At 34.9% G+C, this 19,196-nt stretch overlaps 1 protein-coding gene across 2 annotated transcripts in view; it reads right to left on the reverse strand.

Moving 5' to 3' along the window:
• Positions 1–724: 724 nt before the first annotated feature.
• Positions 725–19,196, reverse strand: part of LOC126878475 (venom protease-like) — a 72,388-nt gene continuing 53,916 nt past the window's right edge. The window contains exons 2-7 of one of the 2 annotated variants that reach the window (XM_050641223.1): positions 18,306–18,464; positions 15,181–15,267; positions 14,956–15,116; positions 14,791–14,897; positions 10,763–11,183; positions 725–1,057 (exon numbers count right to left, since the gene is read on the reverse strand). In XM_050641223.1, the coding sequence (XP_050497180.1) occupies positions 887–1,057; positions 10,763–11,183; positions 14,791–14,897; positions 14,956–15,116; positions 15,181–15,267; positions 18,306–18,464 (1,106 nt within the window). In that variant the 3' untranslated portion in view covers positions 725–886. The remainder of the gene's footprint in view (positions 1,058–10,762; positions 11,184–14,790; positions 14,898–14,955; positions 15,117–15,180; positions 15,268–18,305; positions 18,465–19,196) is intronic. The other variant, XM_050641224.1, reaches the window with a different exon arrangement.

The raw sequence follows: 19,196 nt of genomic DNA on the forward strand, positions 1-19,196 counted from the left end.
CTGAAAAATTTTGGATTGGAATTATTTGTAAAGTTCTTTTTAGAGAGCACCACACCTATGGTTTTTGTATGTTTTTGAATTGAAAACCTTTATCGGGAGACCAAATCGAGTTTTTGTAAAAAACTTTGGAAAACTGTTGGAAGTTAAATTAATATCTTTGCCTTTTACATAAACTTCTAAGTCATCTGCATATACACGTGCTTTTAAAAGTTTTATTAGGTTTTTGATTGCCATTAATAGGGAGTAAGAAGAGTGTAGGTCTAATAATTGTGTTGTGGGGGTCCATTTCCTTCCTCCTGTTTTTCGGAATAGTAGTCGTTAACTCTTACACGAAACTATGTATTTTCTAAGAAAGCTCTTAATAAAATGAAAGCAATTTCCTCGAATATTCCATGATTGTAACTTTTTTAAGATGTTGCATGTCCAACATGTATTGAATGCTTTTCTTAAGTCAAAAAATACGGCGGTACAATGTTGTTTTGAAACCATAGATTCGTAAATATCACTTTCCAGGTCTAATATGTTGTCTATTCCAGATCGGTTTTGTCGAAAACCATTTTGTTCGTTTATAAGTAAATTTGAATTTTCTAGATGCCAAATCAGCCTTGAGTTAATACTTTTTTCTAATAGCTTCGCCATTACACAAGTTCGGCTCCTTGGTGATAGAAATCAGGGTCTAGACGAGAGTTTGGCTTTTGAGAAATGGGAGAATAATAATAGAAAGAAAAATAGCATGAAATTTATTTCTCATAAAAATTAATGGAAAAGTCAGAAATTAAATATAAAAGTTACAAATTAAAATTTTTACAATTTAGTCAATATTTAATTTTACTTCATTACTCTACAAAATACTAAATGTGTCTAGTACAAAAAACTATTATAAAAACTATGATTTCCATACTATTCGTTCTATCCACGGTATGTATTCTGAAACTCTAGTATAAATAGCAGGAGTATTTTTTTGACCACAAAGTTTACCAAAAGAAGTCACTCCAACTAGGAAGAATTGGCACATATTTCCCTTTTTTGTTACTACAAGAGGACCTCCAGAATCTCCCTATAAAAACAGTAATATGTTATTATTATTTAAATATTACTTAAATCTAAAACAAGTAAAAACGGAAAAAAGTTAGAAAGTTAAAATAACACTATACTAAATTTACAATCAAGATGCAGTAGACATAAACAAACAAAGACACGTTAAATGCTAATAGGAGCACTCCAAAATCATAATTTACAATGTATATAGGTACAATGTGAATCCCAAATCATGATTTCCAAAGTTTATAAATTATAAATTATGATTCGGGAGTGCTCCTCCCAGGCAACCAAACGACGTTTTTATAACGTACATAACGTCATAAAAATTACCAATTAATGTGTTTCTATAACGTAGTACTGACGTTGAAAATCACGTGTATTTGTCTCATCGATTTGACGTCATAATTGTGACTATTTTAAAACGTCACCGTATCTACGTTTTTTTCACGTTGAGATTGTGACGATTTTCAAACGTCAAAAAGATGACGGCCTTAGATTTTCACTAGTTATATATACCTACTTACTGCGTCAAAACTGAAACAACATAAATATATATGAAACTAATAAATAATTTATTAACAGATTATCCAGCATACTTAATATCTTAATTTAACACTTAATTAAAAACAAATAAACATAACCTCAAGTAGTTGTCAAGAAGAATTACTGCATACTGCATTAAACTAACTCACTGAGCAAAAACGAATAAAAATATCTTAATTAACACGTTTCTTCAACTAAATATCTAAATGAAAAGTCTTATTTTATCACACAAGACACAAACCACGTAAACAATAAATGAGAAATTTCTTATGAACATTTAGCGTTATACCTAAACGAAATTGTTTGGAATCAATACAAACAAGCAAGCTCCTCCCAATTTTGTAACGTCAGACTTAGGCTGTCTGAAATGAAAACGTTTTTTAAACGTATCTTAACGTCATTAATCTTACGTATTTAAAATCACCTACAAAAGACGTCTATATGACGTCATGTCCAAACACGTGTTATATTTAACCAAAAACTGACGTTTCCTCGACGTTATATGACGTCAGTTCGTTGCCTGGGTAGTAGCATTTAACGTGTCTTGGTTTGTTTATTTCTACTGCACCTTGATTGTAAATTTAGTATACATATTCGTATTTCTATGCTCTATATTTTGGTCCAACTGATCGAATTCTGTGCGGAGAATCGTACCCATGAACCGAGAAGCTTTTATATCTATAAAACCTACAGATATTCAGGAACATAACAAAAAAGTAGCATCTGTTTTTGCAGCTAATTCAAAACCATCTAGAATGAGATAATCGATTGCATTTCCCAATTCATAAACAAATACGTAAAATATGAAGTAGAGAAATACAAGTAGATGATTCTACTGATGTCCAGAAATCACAATCATCATCATCAATGGCGTTACAACTCTTCGTGAGTCTTTGCTGCGTTTACTATTGCATTCCATGTTTGTGGGTCCTCTGCCACAATTTCCCATTTTCTCCAGATCTTCTCTGACTGCATCTTTCCACCTTTTTCTAGGCCGACCTGCATATCTTCTCTCATCTGGCCTCTTCCAAAACACATTGTTTATAAGGAGATTGTCGTTCGCTTCCAAACGCGACTGCTGGTTGTATTATAGTCTTATATATCTGGATTTTTGAACCTCGTGAGAGAAGTTTTGACTTCATTAGTTTTGACATCAGAACTTCTCGATCTATTTCGTTGTCATTGGTGATTGTTGCACTTACATATTTAAATTATTTAATCACTTCGAATGTGAAGAAATAGACACTCTTATGGGAGGAACAAAAAGCAGAGAAGCTTGGAGAACAATATCAAATACAAGACAAAACGTACAAGAAAGCTGCCAGATATCCCTTATAAGTATAAACGAGTGGGAAACATACTTTAGAAACCTATTGCAAGAGAATAGACAGGAATATGTAAGGCAAACCATCATCGCCCCAAACAACCTGGAACAACTAGAAGATATAACTATTCAAGAACTAGAACTAAAGTTAAGAGAAATGAAAAACAATAAAGCTCCTGGTCCTGGAGGTATTCCAATTGAACTCATTAAGCACAGCACGACACAGGCCAAAGAAATTTTAGTTGAAATATTCAACGGATGCCTTTCAGGCAATAGTGGCGTGTCCTCTGAGTGGAAAAACTCCATAACTACCCCTATATGCAAAAAGGGTGGTAGAAAAAATTGTAATAATTACAGAGGCATTAGTGTGACCAGCTCAGTTGGAAGACTGTACGGACGAATAATAAAGAAACGGATAGAAAAGGAGTGGCAAGATTCCGAAGAACAAAGTGGATTTAGGGCAGGTAGATCATGCACAGATAACATTTTCTGCATAAGGCAATTACTAGAAAAACGTTCTGCTAGAAATCTAGAAACTCACATGGTATTTGTAGACTTAAAAAAACCATTTTTTCTGATATATATATCAGAAAGAATCGTAGTTACTAAGATCAAATTAGAGAAGCAAAAAATAAATATCATAGGGGTTTATAGCCCAGAAAACTGCAAACCCGAAGTCGACAGAGTCCACTTTTATAACGAGCTTCAACAAACAGTCGACGAAATACCAGCCAATGAGATAATATACATTTTAGGAGACATGAACGCAAGAGTCGGTAACATAATTATACCAGGAATAAAGCAACGATTCAATGAAGACAACAAAAATGAAAATGGGGAACTACTTATTAACTTTTGCTCTCAGAACGAGTTTCGAATAAACAATACGTTCTTCAGACACAAAGATCAACAAAAATATACATTCCAAAATACAAGAGGACACAGATCCGTTATTGATTATATATTGACAAACAGAAACATCCACCACTCTCAAGTACTAGACATACGATGTTTAAGTGCAGCTAATATTGGAAGCGATCACAACCTAGTACTTGGAAAAATCAGAATAGAGCTACAAAGAAACAGGAAAGAAGACCCTGTTGAATGTGAGACAAGAATAAAGGTAGAACAGCTACGAGACTTGTCAACACGAGATCTATACCAGAGAAGATTGCAAAAAGTACTGAATGAAAACTACATTACACCGGATGAAGACATAGAAGAAAGTTGGAGGAAGATCAGAGATAATATCAAAATGGCAGCAACGGAAGCACTTGGAGAACGTAAGATAAGTAAACATATACGAAAGAAAAGGAGAACTCCATGGTTCTGTGAAGAAATAAAAATAAAATGCCAAGAAAAAAAGAAAATCTACCTAGAATACAAGTCCAAAAGAACGAGACAAAAATATGAAGAATATAAAAGAGTACGAAATGAATTAAACTCAATAGTAAGAAGGAAGAAAACAGAACATTGGGAAGCATTTTCAAAAGAGATGGAGCACGACTTTTATGGGATGCAAAGGGAAATGTGGAAAATGATAAGAGGTCAAAGAGCAGAGATGAAGGAATTGATAGAAGTAAAACATATTGATACAAATACATGGACAACTTACCTAAAAAACCTTTATCAAACAGCTAATCACCAAGAACTGGAAACACCACGATTAGAATCGGATGAGAAAACAGAAATTAAAGAGGAAGATATAAAGAACGCCTTAAAAAAGATGAAAAATCGAAAAGCTCCTGGGAAAGATGGAATAGCTAATGAACTTTTAAAGTACGGAGGAGATAGACTTCACGAAGAACTGAATATCCTTATAAGTAAAATAATAAATACAGGAAGAATTCCAGAAGAATGGAGAACCACTCAAATGATAGCGTTATTTAAGAAAGGTGATAGGGCAGACCCCAGTAACTATAGAGGGATAAATTTACTGAGCACTATACTGAAACTCACAACAAAAATACTTATGGAGAAAATAATGGCGTGCATAAATATATCGGATGAACAACAAGGATTTAGAAGTGGAAGATCATGTAACGATGCAGTTTTTGTGATAAGGCAAATAGCGGAGAAATCATTAGAATATAACAAACCAGCCTTTTTCTGTTTCATAGACCTAGAGAAAGCGTTTGATAGAATCCAATTAAAAGATGTGATACACCTTCTATATGAGAAAAATTTACCACTGGATATCATAAAACTGATAGAAAACATATATGTAAGAAATAAAATAGAGATGAAAGTCAATGGAATAATAACAGAACCCATAGAAACAAACACAGGAATCCGGCAAGGAGATTCACTAAGCCCTCTACTGTTTAACATAATATTGGATGCAATAATAAAACAAGTGAAGAAAAAAAGAGGGTACAAAATGGGCAATAGAGAGATAAAAATACTCTGTTACGCTGATGACACCGTGTTAGTAGCAGAGTGCGAAGACGACCTACAAAGATTATTGCACGAGTTCAACATTAACGCAAAAGAAATGAATATGAAAATATCAGTCCAAAAAACAAAAAGCTTAGTAATTGCCAAAGAACCAATAAGATGCAAATTGGAGTTGGACAATCAAATTATACAACAAGTAATGACTTTCAAATATCTGGGAATTAATCTATCAGCCGACAACAATATCGAAGAAGAGGTAAAAGACCAAATAATTAAAGCCAGTAGAACGGCCGGATGCCTAAACGACACAATTTGGAAAAACAAACACCTAAGATTGGAAACAAAGGCCCGAATATATAAGTCAGTTATTAGGCCAGTTATGACTTACACGGCCGAAACAAGACCAGATACAAGCAAAACACGAAGACATCTGGAAACCAACGAAATGAAGATCTTAAGAAGGATTGCTGGAAAAGGACTACAGGATAGGGTAAGAAGTGAGGAAATCAGACGCATATGTGGAGTAGACAATATAAATACCTGGGTAAAGAACAGAAAAGAAGAGTGGAATGAGCACATAAGCAGGATGTCTGAATCAAGGATAGTAAGAATAGCCAGGGACAAGTCACCGTTAGGCAGGAGAAGTATAGGACGCCCAAGGAAAAGATGGAATGACAACTTAGGGGCAGAATGAAAGGCACCGTTGAAGAAAAACAGGCAGCACTGCCTATATAAAAGAAGAAGAAGAAGAAGAAGAAGAAAAAAACCATACGATACCGTTCCCAGAGAAAAAATGTTTGAGGTATTACAACAAACCACTTTAAATAGAAAATACATCCAAACAATAAAAGATCTCTATGCTAATGCAACAAGAGCAATTAAAATTGGAACGAAACTTTCAAATACCTTTGAAACTTCGAAAGGTCTTTTGCAGGGATGCTGTCTGTCGCCCACTTTATTTAAAATTTACCTTACACATGTGTTAAAATATTGGACTAGGAAATGCCAAACAATGGGAATACCAGTAGGAGATTCTTATTTGTATACGTTGCTATTTGCTGACGACCAAGTTGTGATTGCTGCTGATAAAGATGACGCCAGTTACATGATTAGAAAATTGAAAGAGGAGTACCGAAAATGGGGCTTGGAAATGAGCATGGAGAAAACTGAATACCTTGTAGTCGGAGGTGATACTGAAGACTTAGAATTAGAAGGGGAATACATAAAAGGATGTGATGAATTTAAATATCTAGGTTCTATTTTTGACAAACACTCCACATGCGATCAAGATATAGAATATCGAATAAGTCAAGGAAGAAAAGCTATAAAACAGCTGAATGGCATTTGGTGGAGTACAGGATTGCAAAATCAGACAAAGAAAAAAATCTACCAAACTATCGTGGAAGGAATTGTCCTGTACAACTCGGAAGTGTGGGAAGTAAAAGACCGACAAAATAAACGACTACAAGCTTTAGAAATGGACGCGCTTAGAAGAAGCTGCAGAATATCTAAACTGCAGCATATCCCAAACGAAGAAATAAAAGAAAGAATGGAAGTAGAAAATGATATTATAGACAGAATAGAACAAAAAAGATTGATATGGTACGGGCACGTCCAGAGAATGGGACCAACAAGATGGCCCAAGAAAATGATCCAGTATGCACCACCCGAGAGAAGAAAAAGAGGCAGACCGAAGAGAACATGGTTACAAGATGTAGAGAAAGCAATGAACAGTAGACAACTCAACGAGGAAGATATTCGTGACCGAAAAGCATGGCGAATAGGATGCGGGAAACGGCGAATGCTGTAGAACACCCGATATATATAATCACTTCGAAGTTATGATCATTTATAGTAATATTTTGTCTTATTCGCCGTCGTTCTTGTGTTGAGTATGTATTTTGTTTTGTTTTCATTTATTTTTAGACCGATATTTAATGCAGCTTCTTCGAAGCTCGAGAAAATGTCCTTAACTACTAATGTTGATTGTGCCACTGCATCTACGTCGTCGGCAAGGACGAGTAAAATTTTTGCTCCCCGGGCATTTGTCTGGTTTGATTTTTGTATAAATCGCAATGTATCATTAAGGTATCATTATTATTAGATATGTTAATTCTGGTAAAACTAGTAGAACGATTTTTGGAGTTAGTTGATGTTAGTTTGAGTCGGAGTGTAGAATCTTTTTTAATCTCGTGTCGAATTGCCTTCAGCAATTTGATTATAAATCTGAACTCATTAGTCACTGTTTTGATGGAGCAAGACTAGTAATTATGTCTTCAACGAAAATAAAAGAAGTTGAGCCACAAGCAATTTTCGCGCCTGCTTAGCACATCGCTTGGTGCTTCAACAAAGCCGCAGCTGTATTTATAACTACCGCATTTTTTGCAACAGTTAGTGGATTGCCTTTCTTGTATCACAATTCGGCTAAACAAACTCAGGTTTCTCACGTAATTGTGGGAAGAAGAATTCCTATTTTCGCCGTAACACAATGAATATCTAATTCCAAAATCTTAAAAGATACATGGCCAGTGGGACTGACTCTCTGCTGAAACAAGTTTTCCCATATTATAGAAGATCCTTCATCCGATCAAGTATCAGTAAGGCAAAGCGATGGTATCTTGAGTAAATTTGAAAAGTCTGATTTTGCCCTCTTGGTGGTCATTTTAAAGATATCTTTGGCCATACGGATATATTATTTGACGTCTTCTTCTTTAGGTGCCGTTTTGTATTAAGACGTTGACTGTCATCATGTTTACAATTTCTTGAAACCTTTCTCTATCGGCTGCTGCGCGAAATAATTCTTCTACTGTGGAGCCACACCATTGTCTAATATTACACAACCATGAAAAGTTTTTTTCGACCAATCCATCTCTTTCCCTCCACTTTTCCTAAAACCAGCCACATAAGCCTAATAAAAACCAGCCACACAGAATAAATTTGCGACAGATACAAACCGCTTTGTTATGAAATTCTAGACACTGTGAATCAACAAATAACCATACTTTTTCAGTCTTGAAAGGATTCATATTATACAGATAATGGATATTAAAAGATTCGGAGAATACACCAAAGAATCCCCTACAGATACATTCCATCCATAAGTGTCTCTGTAGAACGGAGTTTTTCGTGTCTCAAGTGGATAAAAACCTACCTGCGTAACACACTGACCGAAGTTAGACTTTCGAACTTATTTCCATAGAAAAGGATCTACTGAACAAACTGATAAATACACATACGGTTTATGAGGACTCCCTCTCTCCTATGGCGCTCCAGCCCAAGTCAGGCCCTGGCTTCTCCAACATCTACTTCCAAGCATCCCTTTGCCTGGCTGCTCACCTCCTGATATCCACCCTCACCTATTCACCTCTTCCTTGGTCTTCTTACTGGCCGTCGTCCCACCATAATTCCACTAAGCGTTCTAGTAGGTGTTCTGTCATTATCCATTATTATAAGGTGTAAGGTTTATGAATACATTCGGCGCAGGAACCACATTTCAAAAACTTCTCAAGTTTGTTAATGGAGCTGGTTTTTAATGTCCATGCTTTCAGTCCCTACAAGAGAACAGCCAAACTTAACACTTTAGCATCTTGTATCTCAGGTTGAAATCCAACTTGCGATAAGTCAAATATTTACGAACTTCAAAAAATCATTCCTGGCTTGTACTTACTCTCGTCTTTATTTCAGTCTCAGGGTTCAACTCTTGTTTATCAGACAACCCAAGTACCTATTTAAACTGTCTGACTTGTTCGATTTCTTCTCCAGGTACGTATATATTTCCGTTTGAGTAATTATTTCCACCTATAATCATTGTTTTTATTGTCTTCCTTGTTTATTTTGTTTGTTTATTTTCAAACTCAGACCTTCACTTGCAAGAGTAAGATCATTTAAAGGGCATTGAAGATCTTCGATGTCATCTGCCACTATCGCTGTGTCATCGGCTTACGAGTTGTTAATAAATATGTCGTTTATTTTAATATCGTTTCTGTCACTGCTTTTGCGAAGGCTTGCTTTATTCCTTTTTTAATTGAGAAATATTACGTATCATTGCAATTTGGAAGACGTACGTTCGGAAGACAATACGGCGATAATTCTTGTATCCTTCGCATCCAGTCCCAACTCTTGTAGATATTTGATCATTAGTTCGTGTTTTACATTATCGAATGCTTTCTCATAATCGATGAAACAGATAAAAACATCCTTTTTTTGATCTAAACAATTCTATATTAACGTTTGCATACTAAAGATCGCCTCTCTTGTGCCAAGTCCATTTTTGAAATCAAACCGACTACAGCCGCATTTCTTAAATAAATAATCTTGTGTGTAGTATTCTAGGACATACAGTACATAAAGGACACAAAAAAAGAGATACAAAAGAATAGAGAAGAAATGAAAAGTATGGCCGAAGAAATCACACAAATGAAAGAGGACTAGACAAAGCAAAAAGAATAACTTTATAGCAAAGTTAAAGAGATGGAAGACAGCATAAAAAGGATGGAAAGGCAAAAAAATCGAAATAACTTAACAATAACTGGAATTACAACGGATGCTGAAAATGAAGATATGCTTAAGGAAGCTTTGGAGAAAATGTTTGAGAAAGAACTCTGCTCGAAAGCTAAGAAACGAACCGCCCAGAAGATAGGACAAGAAAAATGCATAGTTAAGATGGCGGAATGAAAAAACAAAATTAAGATATTACAAAAAAAAGCAAAGTTGTAGGGAAGAGACATTTTCATAGACGCAGAACTTACAAGAAATGAATAAAACATTCAGAAAAACATAAGAGACATAACTTAAAAAGAAAATAAAAAGGGTGCTAATGTAAGAGTGAGCTATCAGAAAATAGAAGTGAATGGAAAGAAAATGAAGAAATGGATCATAGGTACCAGAAACTCACAGAAGCAGACAACCCTGATGTAAACTGAAAAGGCGGAAACATGACCAGGAAATAAGATGACGACTAGGCAAAGAATTTGGAACACGAGAAGAAAAATGAACTACTAGATAAAATGCAAAAATTAAACAGAAATAGAACAGAGAAAGAAAAAAATTATGAAGAAAATGAGGAAGAAGAAACGAACTCTCGGGTGCAAAGAGCTAATGACTCGACTCACTCACCTTAAATTAAAAAATTAACGAAACTGAAGCGAAGCAAACCGAACCTAATGGCACCTTTCATCTGAAAGCAGAGGACGACCGACCAAAACATGGAGAATCACGATAGAAGATGACTAATGAAGCATGAATAAAACTTGGAGAGAGAGAGCAGCCATTGTCAGAAATAAATAGAAATGGAGAAGCTTCGTGGATGCCCTATGATCCTAAGTTTTACAAATTGGCTCATTAGATAAATTGGGAAACAGAAAGGCCGAATACATATCTACGCCTACGTTACAAACATACAAAAACCTACGGAATAGGCACAGGTACAAGAGAGTGTAAAATATAAAATGAACTTACATAACAAGTATCTTTTCCTCCCTCAAGATGACCAGCGCATAACATGGTACTTTCTATTCCTCTTGGTAGTTCTTTATTATTGGGGGGAAATGTTCTCTGACATCTCTGATTGTCGTATAGATTTAAAGTGACTTTTAATAGTCTATCACTAGCATCACCAGCAAAATCAGTTTTTCCCCATCCTGTAGCGATAGCTTGACTTTGAGCTACGTTATGGTTAAGATTGAGACAAGCAGGTCTTGTAAAATTTGTAAAAACTACTGGCTGTTGTGTTTCTAGAAGAGCGATATCATTATATTTATATGGAGCTGAATATCCTGGATGTACAATTACTCGTGAAATTAAATAGTCCGCATACACCGAACCATCCTGATCTGATGCTAAATCGAGTTCTCCAACACGTACTACACTCGGTTTCCCACTAAAAAATAAATGAATTTTTTGAAAAACTACATAATTTTATCCTATGAAGTTATGTACATTAAAGCATATACCCCAGAAAATGAAGCATTAAAAATCGAATATCTGGGGGACGTGAATAGAAAAGGCGTACCATCTCGAGGATATCGAAATTTTTACTGCGTCATGGTCATATTACCCGTATGCGCGCCAATGGTGAATATACAATTCTTAATTGTATCTCAAAAAATGCGCAATAACTACCTCTTAAAACCCACCAAATTTCATTTGCATATCTCAACCGGTTTTATAGCAATAAATAAATCGTTAGTCCCTGAGCACGGGGCCCGGATAGCTCAGGCGGTAGATGTCTGACTTCCACGCAGGTAGGCCGGGGTTCGATTCCCAGCGCCGGCGAGAATATCTAGACATTTTTAAAAATGTCTATAGACCCCAGATCGACTCCGTCTGAATAAAATGAGTACCTTGGGTAAAACCAGGGGTAATAATAGGCGCTTGAAGAGTAGCACTGACCCTGTTACCTTCCTTGTATACCGTAGGCCCTAGAGATTAGCAGACTACCCTGCTATAATCCCAAAGCCGCGTTATCGGTATAAAACGGGAGACTATGATAATAAATCGTCAGTTTGTAAGAAAAATTCCAACACCCCTTATCTCGGAAACGCAGCATTTGCGGACATGGGGGAAGGTGGGGGAATACCGCGCACCATGTTTCTCGCTCTCTGAGAATGGACATCCTAAGTCTTGACGTCACAAAATTGGGAGGAGCTTATATTTGGCTCCAAACAATTTTGTTTATAATGTTAAACACTCATAAAGAATTTTTAATTTATTGTTTACGTGGTTTGTGTGACAAAATAAGACTTTTCATTTAGGTATTTAGTTAAAGAAACGTGCCAATTAAAAGATTTTTATTCGTTTTGGCCCAGGTGAGTTAATTTAATGCAATGGTTAGAACGTAAACGGTGTTGAGGTTATGTTTATTTTCAATCACTAAGGAATAAAAACCACCTGAGCAAAAACGTACAAAAATCTCTTAATTAACACGTTTCTTTAACGAAATACGTAAATGAAGTCTTATTTTGCCACACAAAGCACATAAATGAAAAATTCCTTATGACCATTTAACGTTACAATCAAAATTGTTTGGAGCCAATATAAGCTCCTCCCAATTTTTTGACATTTGTGACGTCAGACTTAGGCTGTCCATTATTATAAAATTTCGGCTAGTGCTGATCTCTAGCGGTCAACCAACCAAATAATGTCGATTATTGCAGATTCTGTAAAGTTCACATCCGTGGCGCTAATATGCATTTATGTGTTTACAACGTGGCCATTATAATATTTTGCTACAACAAAATAAGCAAGGTAAGCCAAAATGTTTAACTTATTTCGTTGTTTTTGAGTTTGTGTAAATATATGGTGTTTTAGGCTTTGTTTAACCATAATTTATCTTACATTAATTGCCCCACTTTTTTATATTTATTATTGTTTGGAAAATATACGTGAGGGGTAATACCGCGCGGTTTTTACCCGTGTTAAGTTATGTGGTAAAATATTTGTAATAATTTATTTTTTAAATTTTTTTACTTTACATAGATTTTGTTGATTAATGGCTTTTATTTGGGCCTTTTTTAGCTTATGTTATTAATCTATATTTTCTATATTACCAATAATAGTTTGTCAACGTAGACAATAAGTTTTTTGCGCAGTTTTAATTAAAGGTTTAAATTTTTTGTTTGTTTGAAAAATTTGTTTAAACAGTTTGCAAATACTTTGTGCTTTTTTAATACGTATTTACATAAATATCATAGAATCTATCATAAATTCTTAACGCGCGATATTACCCCACTCTGTGCGCGAAATTACCAAACGGGTGGGGAATATCGCACAAATGCACTAGTGTAGAAAAAATATTATTATTATTAAACTGTTTGAACAGAACGAAATTGAGCATAGCCAATTTTTGGCCAATACCATACTCAACAGGCCAATGTAAATTTTATTTTCAAAATCAGTTTTAGTTGCTTGTAATCACCTTTTCCGCTTAAGGGCGCGGTATTCCCCCACCTTCCCCTACGTTTATAAAGCAAACTGTCGTTATTTTTTCATACAGAATTATTCATTAAAGTTTGTCATACTTATTTAAAAAAACCCCTATATTGATGAAAACCATGGCTAGTTGTTAAAATACTTAACTTTTTTATTATCCAACATAAGCGAATGAATAAAAAAACAGAATGTTAAGAAAACCTGAGGCTATAGTTGGGTTTTAATTTCAGTAATTTATAAATGCTAGAATATTCCACAGGGTGTGGCGAACTTTGAGAAAAAAAGATAGTTTGATTGGTACACCTGGTATACAATGACAATTTACCTGTCTAGCAACAATATTATTGCAGCGATCTTCTAAAGAATAAGGCTATAACATATTAAAAAAATCACAGTAATTTTTAGAGTGAATCCTCTACTGAATAACTAATGGCCATTTCAAAAATTTAATACATGTAACAGTATACCTTTAATTTGTCCAAAAATTTTGAATATTATTTCGTAACTTAAAAATTTAAATAACATAATATAATGTCTTGTTTACGAGTTTGACAAAACCGGGTAGTCCGAAAATCGACAAAACCGGGTACCCGATTCCGGGTACTTCCAGTTTCTGCAGTAGTTCATTTGCTTTCAGTTAACTACAACATGTGGCACTATAAAAGAAAAACTACTCGCCCGTCATGGGATCAAGAAAGCATGCAAAATATAATAGTTGAAGTGCTATAACATAGGATGGCATACAAAAAAGCCTCTTAAAGTTTTAATGTTCCGCAATCCACTTTATAGAAGATCGTGTGAAAAAGTAGAAAATGGTAACTCTGTTGAAGAATCTAGTAAGAAAGCTAGTAGGAAAAATTAAAAAAATCTCCCGTCGCAAAAAAATTAAAACTTAAGGAACTGGGCAAAAAAAGGAAAAAAACATGGTAAAAAAGGCTGCACTGAAAACAAAATTGGTTCCGAAATTGCCCATTGCAGATTCTGAGAGTTAGGAGGAATCAGATAATAATAACGGTGCGTGTCTATACATTGTATATTATTATTACAATGAACTATTACACTGAACTATTTTCAAAGTCGCAGGAAAGCTGGATAAAATATGTGTCAGACCAAATGGGCTGCTCGATGAAGCCTGTAGTGCCTATGATGAAGTAGATGAAGTTTTTATTTGTGACTTCAGTTCATAGATTTTCGATTTCTGTTCACATACATTCAATAAATATTTTATTTTCTGCCCATTAGTCTTTTTACATGCTAATTAAGTTACTACCCGGTTTTATCATACCGGTTGGCCAAAGCCGGGTATTTTGCAATATTTTCATGAAAATAAAAAATAATAAAAATTTAAGAATATTTATAAAAATTTATATTGGTATATCAAACTTAAGTCATTTGAGAATATTTCAATCTGCAGCAAACGTTTGCTACTCTAACACAGCACAAGATACAGACGGTTTTTGGACTGGTACCCGGTTTTGTTCAACTCTCTCCTATATGATTATGATAATTATTACGGTAATAGTTTTATTTATTTAAATTTATAGCGTCCAACTTACGCATCTCTTGTATAACAACAATGTGCAGCAGTAACAACGAATCTAGTGCTTATCAATGTTCCTCCACATCTCCATCGATCAGAAGTTGTATTGAATCCGATTGCTACCTACAAGTTACAACAAGTTGAATGAATTTTATATTAATTTATGACTTTAATTATCTACCATAAATGGAAATTCCCCTGCCTCTGCGGGTGTACCACCCACTATTAATGGCACAGTGTTATAATCACATTTAGGAGTACGGTAAGACATAGGTGTCGCATCTGAGACCAAGGATAAAAATTGTACTTCAGATGTAATTGCTTTACTATATTCTTGACACTCTAAAACGATTTCAATAAAACGTTAATAAAACAGCAAATCAACTCTATTATTTATAAAAATTACTTCTTTCACTCATTTTTCCTGGTGGACTTGTTTCTCCATTTGTATCAAAGTCGGCAGGGAGGAGATTATCATTTGGTTCCACAGTCACTGCAAATAAAACAAATATATACCGACAAAATTTGCGAACGTACACCTATGTACACATAGTTTCAAAGGTTATGCATCAACCAAAATTGTCAACATTTATTTGTAATTGAAATGTATTTAACAATTTTAATATTGTATATTTCCACAATGGGTATCGATCCAAGCCTGGATTCGAGCTAAAATACTGCTAACAATCGAGCGATCATTTCCGGTTGTAGATACTCCCATTTTTCTCTAAAGGCTCAGTTCATGATGGTTCTAGGACGATTGCTTCGGGCATGAACAGCTCTAAAGAGCATATCCCAAGCAAGTTCAATGGGGTTCATATCTGGATACATCGCAGGCCAGTCCAAACGGCGAATACCTCCTGTCTCAAGATAGTCATTAACCGCTTAATTCCTATATGGGCGGGGTTATCATCCATAAATACAAAATTTTCACCCACAGCTCCCATCATAACCTCACATGAGGTTCTAGAATCCATGTGATGTACCTACCTTTGTCCTGTTAGAGTCCCGTCAATAACCACCAATTTCGTGCGTCCACCTGCCATAATACCTGGCCAAAACTAACACTACAACCAGCGAAAGGAAGTATTGTGCAGGCTTGTGCTAATTGTGCAGCTCTTGTTGGCTCTCGCCAAACATTAGCTAAACAGATTCTGGTCTCGTCTGAAAAAAGCACAAAATTCCAAAAGTGTTGAGCTCACTCTAGGCGGCGCAAAACCTGTCTAGGTTGTAGCTGAGAAACTGTTATTGGTTTACGACTCCTCAAACCTAACTCTAAAATTCTTCTTAATTAAGCCAACGATCCTTTGACTCCTGTAGTATGCCTGAAGTATCTTTGGAGGGCTGGTACAGACACAGAAGAATTTTTCCGAATGCAAATTCTGATATATCTATTCTATTGCTTATTCGTAACTCGGGGTCTACCAAAGTACTCTATTCTGTATCGAATTTGTTTCTAGTAACCTATTCCATCTCCGTGAGACATCACTCTGAGAAGCACACACTATTTCCGCTACGAACCGATGTGAATGGCCTCTTTAACTAAAGCGATAATTCTTGCATGGTCCAACTCACAAATTTAATAATGACTCATTATAAATCACGATTTCACAAATTTTACCAGAATAAATTTTTAAAATGTTTACACCTTGGCAAGACCAGATCAATTAAACGGGTATTTAAATCAAATAAAAAACCAAAAAAGGTGTACCTATTTTATTTGAAAAAGAACTTAGTCCAAGCTGTATCGTCGCCCCCATTAGGAAAATTATTCCGATTCGATTTTTTTGTAGAAACTTACTCAAAAAGAGATTCTTATTACATATCCACAGGGTGCCAGGCAGTACGGTGGTCAAAAAATTGTTTAAAAAATAAAAAAAATTTTTAAACAAATTCACAAAAACAATTTTTTTTTTTACTTCGGACAAATTTTTTTAGATCATTTGGGTCATTCGGAGCAAAAAAGGTCTCTTGTGATTTTTCTCTAAAATTGATTGTTCTCGAGTTATACGCGATTTAAAATATTTGAAAAATGCGAAAATGGCTTAATAACGCGGTTAAAAATTATTATTATGAGTCCCCCCACCTACAAGACCCTGAAATGATCTAAAAAAAATTTTCGAAGTGAAAAAATTATTTTTGTGAATTTGTTTAAAAATAATTGTTTAAACAATTTTTCGACCGCGGTACCGCCTGGCACCATGTGGAAAGGACCCCTTTTTGAGTAAGTTTTTGCAAAAAAATCGAATCGGAGTAATTTACCTAACGGGGGCGACAATACAGCTGAACTAACTATCAAAAAATATGTGATAATGATACAGATTTATAAAAGCATTAAATATAACAGTAACACATAATAACCAGGGCCGTCATTTGATAGGGTTAGGGGGGCATTTGCCCCCCCTGTCCCTGAAAATGACTGAAATTTGAAAAAAAATATATCAATTTTATTACTATTTATTACTATAGTGATTTATTTTTATTATGTTTGCATATATACAGTGATGAGCGCGCTAATAACCGGCAAACTAGCTCAAAAGATGGAAAACATAATACATTGCGAAACAAAAAGAGATGAAACTAGTGGAGGTGGAAAGTATCGTTATAAACGCATAAATTAACATTACATTACATATTTTCCCACCTTTAGACGTGTCAGAGAAGTATGACAACTGTCATTGTGACAGTAGAATTTTATAAAAAAAAAACTCCTGTCACAGACGTCTAAAGGTGAGAAACTATGTAATGTAATGTTAATTTATACGTTTATAACGATACTTTCCACCTCCACTAGTTTCATCTTTTTTTGTTTCGCAATGTATTATGTTTCCCATCTTTTGAGCTATTTTGCCGGTTATTAGCCCGCTCATCACTGTATATAATGTATTGTATAATGCTTGCCCCCCCCCCCAATCAAAATTTCAAATGACGCCCCTGATACTAACTGTACTTAACGTAACGTACTAACAGTAATAATATAAAGTTAAAGTAAAAAATCGTGAATAGGAGGAGTGATGCATAACTTTTGAAATTATGTGTAATAATGACAACTATAACATTTTATTCTCTAATCACGTCTTGTCACCGTTACTGAAATTAAAGCAAAAATAGATACAGACCGACTGAGTTGGTCTGTATCACTCGTAGCGAGAAGGTCGCTCCAGGTTTCGAGCAGGGACATGTATGTTCCCCTAAAGTTAATCCAGGAACATCGACTTAGTGTCGTTTCAATTTTATAATTTTAATATCATAATCATGTAACACTAAGATTTTAACAACCATAAAGTAAGCTAGTTTCAACTACAAGTAGAATGTTTCACTAATGGTGGTCTGACTAGACCGAAAACGTTCTGGAGATTTATTAATACATTTGGATGATTTTAAAGATTTTTAAATAAAAATACCATTTTGCACACGAAGTTTTTACTTGTAACGTTTTTTAAACTGTCGTATACAGCCTACTTCTGGGATTTTTATTTTTTGTTTTAAATATTAAATAGTTAAAATTTATTACGTTAATTATACTAATACCTTCGCAACAAACAATCGCAGTATTCAAATCATTTGCAAAACCACATAAAGTTACATCATCAGTTCCTTGCTTGGCTTGCTCCTCTGCAGCTGGACATTTAGTAATTTCTTTGCAAACCCCTCTTTTTGTGGTTCCTTTGAATGTACATCTATCGCCGACTAAAACATAAATTTAAAATGTGTTTAAATAAAAGAAATTTGTATTCTTTTAAATTCAGCTATGCCATTTAGCCATGCTAGAAACTAGAAACCAATGTGTCATGGACCAGATCAAAAGTCTATAAGTATTGAATATTCGCTGGATGGGTCACGTAGAACGGATGTGGAAAGATATAGCCCTCAGAAAATCAGACAGGCACCAATGAAAAGAAGACTAAAGCGAATACTCAGGCATAAGAACCTTAAAAATCACCAATGGGAAGCGTAAAACCCATAATCGATCGGGATATAAAAGATCTTAGAACAGTGCAAGACCCACAAAGGGTTCTAATGCAACTGATGATTAAATATATCAACAACACGTGATTTACTGCAAAGAAATTATAAGGATATGCCGGTATCAGACATAGTATGTCAATATGGTGGTATCGGCATCCACACTCAGGTTTCCAGACTTAGCTCTTGTTTATTCTATAGCTGAATATTACGCACCAATATAATATGGGTCAACAGTAACAGTGCTCACGTTCAAAAGATTGATGTCCAGATAAAAAACACCACGAGAATGTGACTTCATAGCTTCACTGAGGATACATAGATGCTGAAATAGCTATATGGAGATGGTGGTCCAACTCTGAATCAAATAAAAACAAAAACTGCCTTTATTTTTTCATCTTTACTCAGATTTGAGTACCTGAAACTGTCTTTCGGTCCTTTTCCTAGACGAAAAGA

The sequence above is a fragment of the Diabrotica virgifera genome, chromosome 10 (genome assembly GCF_917563875.1).
Source record: "Diabrotica virgifera virgifera chromosome 10, PGI_DIABVI_V3a".
NCBI classification, from domain to species: Eukaryota; Metazoa; Arthropoda; class Insecta; order Coleoptera; family Chrysomelidae; genus Diabrotica; species Diabrotica virgifera.